Here is a 7053-nt window from a genome sequence, read left to right on the forward strand (position 1 = left end):
AAATGAAACTTATAAAGTAAGGCTTAAGGAAGTTAATCTTTCATAGTGTTTGGGATCAAATTTCAATCCACATAGTATGTGATTGATTTTTACTAACACACCTAGAAATATTGATCCAAGAATATAGTGTGGAACTCAAGTGTGTTTAGTTGTAGTGAAGAAAACTTTATAATAATTAATCATTTTGATAAGTGATATCTATAGTTTAACTGAGTTTTCTTGAATTGCATATGCTTGAACCACCTTGTTGACTCAACATTAAGAATATGTGGTAAATAAAAGAAGTTTCTATATTGTTCTCATAGGGCTATTATACAATGAGAAACACACATAACAATACACCAAAGCAAAAACTCCTAATACAAAACTAAAGATGAAAGTAAAAATAAAAACCAACAAAGTGTAGCAGTAGTAACCAATCTAGCAATCATAACAAATTTTCATACATGTCTTACACTATACATAAAACTAAACCCAAATCCAAGTTTTCCAAAATAACAACCTTCAAAGTTTCAATGTCAAATCTGGTGTAGATTTTTCTATGTCCACAGATGGATTCACCTCAGTGATTATGAAATTCTCTTGTCCATCACCCTCCTCCGACGCCTTTCGAAAACTACCAGGCCACAACAACTCCGACTCCTCATGTTCCAAGAATATCGGAAATCGAACACACCCTTGTTGATGATGAGGCCTAATTGTTGTTGGTACTGAGAAACCATAATGCATTGAAGAGTGTGTTTTTATCCCTAATGATCTAAAAGAACCATGCAAAGGTAGAGATGCTAAACTAGCATTATACCTATCAGAAAAAACTCCCATTCTCATAGCTCTTTTGGCCAATGTTCTTTCTCTTTTGTGTGCATTTTGGTGTCCACCAAGAGCTTGTGAGCTGAAAAACTTTCTCTGACAGTAATTGCAAGAGAAAACTCTTGGAACTGTTGCGGATGCAGGCTCATTGCTGCTCTCAGAAGTGCTTGAGAGTGAGAACCCTATTGAATTTGAATCTCTTGCTGTCGGTGCCTCGTTGTTCTTGAAATTGAGAGATAACTCGAGAGAGATATCATCGTAGTTAGGGTTTGTGATGTTGGAAGAGGCTTCTTGAGTTGATAGATTGGAAGCAACTTGGCTTGTGATATCAGATTCATATTCTGCATAAGCTTCCACTTCAAGATCAATGCTTAGTTTCATGATTTAGCAGTTGAAATCTTATTTTCTCCTGCAATTAGAATAATCCATCAGCTCATATTTATTGCAATCATGGAAAAAACAAGAAATCGTTGTTTCCAGTGATTTTTATATTAGCAATTTTGCTATGAAACACTGTCAAGATTCTCATTCCATTAGAACAAACACAGAGTTAGTTTCATGACAAAGAAAGACTTACTTGAGATAAGTTTAGAGATGAAAACTACTTTGAAGCCATTTCAAGAGAAGAAGAGCTTATTGGTAGCAAAAGTAATGCAAAATGGTTGCACTCTTTTCCTTTTTTTATTCTGTGATTCAAACTTCCTCCAAGCTGAAAAACAAGAAAGGATTTAAGATGAGTAGAAGTGAAAAAGTAAAAGAGTCTTAGTTTTCAAGAGGAAGTGAAAGTAGTTTGCTTTTGAAAATCACCTGAACACTGCTTTGGAATAGGAGACATTTGTTTTCATTGCTTGTTGCTATGAGTGATTATTATGAGAAGACAGAACTGGTTCTTGTGTTTTCAATCTGTCTCAAACTCTAATAAAGGGTGAGAGGCGAAGATTTAAATATATTTTATCAGTAAGTTAAACCGAGAAATTAATACAATATTCTCTCTAATTCTATTTATAAAAAAATATTTATTTTTCAGATTTATTGAATAATCAATATATCAGATCTATTATATCATCCAGATAAATTGATAATTTAAAAAAAAAAAAATTATAAATTTTTTCTTTTATAACTAGTAAAAAAGTACTTTTTCCACATCCTAAGTTCAATCAACAAGTTATTGTAGTACATACTATAATGTAAAATAAGGAAACAAGAGTGTATTATGGTCAATTATTCCCACCAATGTATGATTCTCTAACCTTCACTTTCTCTGTCCCTCTTGCCCACTTCAAAAGTGACTTTAGATATATAACTCCACAATGTATGGGGTCAGCTTTCAATGTTTCATATTTGGGACCATCTGTCACTTCTTCAAGCAAATAATATTCATAGTATGTACTATAATAGAACATATAACATCATTTCTTTTTCTAATAACTACTCCACTCACTCACTCACCACCACAAATAATAATTCACCAAATGTACTCTTCCCAACTACCGTTTCATAGTTATTTTCTTTTTACATCTTATTAGTTCTTACAAACTTCTCCTTCAATCAAATTATTCCCCACTCCAATATACTCATTAAATAGGATTGGAACATGTGTGATTCTTGTTATCTAAAACAAGATAACATTTTGATCCATCACATAGGATAAAAAGTAACTCAATAGTATTGATTAAGATATTGAAGAAGTATAAAAGAGAAAGAGATCTATATGAATTTTGTTAATAAACTTATCTTTAATATTTGTTTATTAAAAGTATAGTATAATTTATCATAACATATATTTTATATATAATCACTCTAGTTGTTAACTTATGATTAAGAAGAAGATCTTTCATGAGTTTGGCAGAGTTTGTTGCCTATGAACCATTGACACGGTGTCAATATGGTGTTAAGCAAGCGAAGATTTCTAATATAGTAGATCGATCAACCATATTGCATGGAGTGAGGGTGAGATGTCCATCTATTTCTTTGTGAGTTTAGTTTCTTTATGGCTACTCTTCATGCCTAATAGCTGGATGACGTGACTATTATATGGGATTCACATGAGGTGACTAAAACTTTGAAATCATTCGGGAGATAGGTTTAGGTTTATGTCTCAAATTGAATATTTGTAAGATTGAAATCTTTTGACATTTGTGTGACGGTAGTAAAATTCGTTGTTCTCATCGGACATTGGGAGATCGATGTTAGAAATGAAGTTACTTGGAGGGTTGTTAGTTGAGATAAAATATTTTCTATCACAACTAAAGGATCCTGAGAGTGAACTTATTCTACTTCGATCATGTATGAGTATTGCCAAATTATTTTTTCCTAAGAACGTGGATTTGTACACCCTATAATATGTTGGCTTAAGTGTCGATCTCCCGTCATGTGGATTAGTCAAAAAATTCACAAGCGCCTCTTTCTTTACAGAGACTTAACAAAGGTGTCTCCAGTAGTGAGACTGAGGACTAGAAGTTTTACTGTGAGACAAATAATCCTCAAAACTACTTTATATAAAGTGGTAAAACATTAGAAAGTGTGTTCCGACAATCAACATGTTTTTCTAACATCAAAAATATCTCTTGTAAAGAATCCAAAGACTTATGCATATTAATGTTGTATCTTCTAGATCAATGAATATAATTATTTAAAAAATTATTTTTATCATTCGAAAAAGGATAATAGCGGCATATTATCTGTTTATCTTCTACTTTTTGTTTTATATATATATATTGTTTGAAAAAAAAATTAAAAAATCAAATTGACAGAGGAAAGATCATCGAGGTTTTTTTTATGGCTTTCAACCTAAATCATGAAGCTGATAATTTCTTTCGAAGATAATGGGATATATGGTCCATTGTTCCACGCATGAAATTATGAAAGCGTCATGTTAATAAATCCAATATTTTCTATTTTCAACTTGTAAGACTCTATTTTTTTTATCCTAAAATTTCAACCACATGAGTTGTAATCCAATTGCTTGTAAGCACGAGAAGGAATAAATGTCTTTCTCAAATTCATCATGATTCATAATTCTATACACTCTACGATTTTTGTTTTTAAAATTTTGCATACATATTAAAAAATAAAATATATTATATTTTTGTTAAATTTATTTTAGTAATATATTTAAAATAGTGTACACAATCATAACTAAACAGATTAAAAAAATTCTATCTTAGAGAATAATGTTGGCATTCATTTTTAAAAAAAAATATTATTATTTAACTATCAATGCATATTTTTATTATCATAAATATAAATTTAAAGTGAATGCATATAATTTAAAGTGGTATAAAACTAATTAAATAAAATTAATTTTATATATTAAAATATTAATTTAATTACAAGTTTTGCTTACACATGGAATTGTCAGAGAAGGACTTGTGCACAATTATTATGTGGCTACCCTATTAAAGTGATTCAAATGATAAAACAAACTCAACTTCTACTATGTCGTACTATCTATCAATTGAATTTACATGAAAGCATGTGTTGGAAGTGATAGCTAGTACTCTCAATAATAATTAATTTCATGTGAAAGCCTGCAAAAGAAGAAATAAATTGTAGATTGATGTTCTATTTTTTACTTACATTTTTTCAGTCATATAGTAAAATGTTGTGCCAACATCAATTATTATGCGAGGTCAAAAGTATATAGGTGTGTTAATTGTAATTCAGATTTATTTTATTTTATATTTAAAGTTTGAATTTAAATTTTATTTTAAAGTCTCTAATAGTATACGAATTGTGTTTACTTCCATTATAACTAATTCAGAGTATAATTAAATTCTATTTTAAAAGTTAATTACAATTTTATCTCTCTTTTCTCTTCCATTATCTTCTACGTCTCACGCATACAGTTTTAGTGATGAGAGAACGAGAAAGAATGAATAATAAAGATTGTTATTATTAAATTATAATTGTATTACAAAATTGAATTATAAAATATCTATTTATACATAACTAAGTGATTTGATTACTAAGTAATAAATATAACAAATCCTAAACCCTAATTAACTTTGGGTTTGAGCCACACACAACTTTGATTATATTACATATCTCTCAACATACCTCATATACTCCAAGTTGTCGAATAAACGTTACTTATAATCGATCTAAACTATTCCTAATTTCTTTCTCAAATTCAGGAATCTGTCGATCTTCAGTCCTCTAGTAAAATGTCGGTCAATTGTGTTTCACGTGAGAAATATCTTACTTCAAGTATACCTCAATTTACCTTCTCCCTAAGGAAATGAAATCTCGCCTCAATGTGCTTACTCATTCTATGCAGAACTGGATTATTCACAAGATTTATGGCTGACTTGTGGTCGATCTGCAGCACCAGAGGTTTCTTCACTTCGACGTCAATCTCTTCCACTACAGATCTGATCCAGATTGCTTGACACGCAACATAGGATCCTGTTATATATTCAGCCTCACACAATGACAATGCCATCATAGTTTGCTTTCTCGAGCACCATGAGATCGAGGCACCAAATACTTGAACGAAATAATCAATTGTGCTTCTTCAATCTTCCTTATCTCCACGTGAATCAGCATCTGAATAGCAAGTAACCATAACTTCTTTACTTTTAAAGTCTCGTAGAAATAGAATTCAATAGTTTATCGATCCTTTTAAGTATCTTAGGATTCTTTTTGCAGCCTTCATGTGTGACACATTTGGTTCACTCATTTATTTTCTCACTAATCCGAATGAGAAGCCTATATCATGTCGACTGCTGCACACATCAGAGATCCGACAATTTATTTGAGCAAAGTTGCATCGACTTTGTCTTCATCTCCATGCTTCTCCGATCTCAAATTTTTTTCGACAAGAGAAGATGCAGAAGTCGAATCATCCATCCTGAATCTCTTGAGTATCTCTTTGACATAATTTCTTTGATGTAGCACCATACCCTGCTTCGACATTTGAAATTTCATGCCTAAGAAATAAGACAAATTTCCCATATCCGACATTTCAAATTTCCCCATCATTAACTCTTTGAAATTCGACAAGTTCGTCAAGCTATTTCTAGTTACTAGTAAGTCATCGACATATAAACATATGATTTTTATATCTTGTGTCACAACCTGAACACAGACCCCATACTCAAATTTACATTTGACAAATCCCAATTTGACTAAGTATGACTCAATCTTCTTGTTCCATGCCCTAGGTTCCTGCTTGAGGTCATATAGCGTTTTGTGCAACTTATACACTTTCCTTGCTTCCTCCTGTATCACAAACCCGGGAGGTTGTGTGGCATAGACTTTTTCGTCTAAGGGACCATTCAAAAATGCTGATTTCACATCTAAGTGAAATGTCGACCAACCTATCTTACATGCCTAGGCGACTACTAGTCAAATAATATACAATCTTACTACTGGTGCGTATAATTCTGAGTAGTCGACTTCTGATCTCTGAAGAAATCCTCGATCTACCAATCTCACCTTATATTTTTCTATTGACCCATCAACATTGTACTTCAACTTGAACACTCACTTCACTTTGATAGGTTTTGTATGTGCTGGCAATTCGACTAACTCTCATATGTTGCTTCTTTCGATTACTTGTAACTCTTCGACCATAGTTGACTTCCACCATTTATCGTTTAAGGCATCGCTATAGTTGATTGGTTCAAAACTTGCAAGTAAAGCAAAATGAAATCCATCTGGTGTGACTTCATCATCACTAATCACTTCGTGGTCTTGAAGTCTTATTGGACGAACTCTAGTTTTTGAGGTCTTTAACTAGTACTAACTACACCATCTTTTATTTTGATTGTGTTGATCATGTTAGTAAATGCTTCGACTTTGACTGGAATATCGATAATATCTTCAACTTCGACATCATTACTTTCTTCGTCAAAATCATAGTTCATCAATGGCTTGTCAATTGCATCACTAGAATTCCACTCCTAGTCAGAATTTTCATCAATCACAATATCTTGACTCATCACGATCTTCTGATTAATTGGATTGCAAAACCTGTATGCACCATTTTTATGATATCCTACCAGAAACATAGGTTCACTTTTATCAATAAGTTTCCTTCTTCTTGCATCAGGAATATGCTTGTAGAAAATAGAGCCAAACATCTTCATACAACTCACTAATGGTCGTTTGTCACTCCACACTTCTTCAAGAACCTTGTTTTTCAACTTCTTGATAGGGCACCTGTTCGGAATATAAACAGCAGTGGAAATAACTTCATCCCATAAGGACTTTGGCAAATTCTTATGCTTCAACATGCAT

The 7053-nt window shown here is 31.9% G+C and overlaps 1 protein-coding gene across 1 annotated transcript; it reads right to left on the bottom strand.

Annotated features, from left to right (window-relative positions):
• Window positions 1–273: 273 nt before the first annotated feature.
• LOC127118357 (zinc finger protein 4) lies at window positions 274–1774 on the bottom strand. Its single transcript, XM_051048539.1, has 3 exons — window positions 1618–1774; window positions 1388–1519; window positions 274–1219 (listed from the first exon to the last, which is right to left on the bottom strand). The coding sequence occupies exon 3, from the start codon at window positions 1189–1191 to the stop codon at window positions 505–507; it is 687 nt and encodes a 228-aa protein (XP_050904496.1). The 5' UTR covers window positions 1192–1219; window positions 1388–1519; window positions 1618–1774; the 3' UTR covers window positions 274–504.
• Window positions 1775–7053: the final 5279 nt, after the last annotated feature.

The sequence above is a fragment of the Lathyrus oleraceus genome, chromosome 2, assembly GCF_024323335.1.
Source record: "Lathyrus oleraceus cultivar Zhongwan6 chromosome 2, CAAS_Psat_ZW6_1.0, whole genome shotgun sequence".
Lineage (NCBI taxonomy): Eukaryota > Viridiplantae > Streptophyta > Magnoliopsida > Fabales > Fabaceae > Lathyrus > Lathyrus oleraceus.

Coding starts and splice junctions, on each gene's coding strand:
- LOC127118357 (XM_051048539.1), bottom strand. CDS start 1,191: ATGAAACTAAGCATTGATCTTGAAGTGGAAGCTTATGCAGAATATGAA.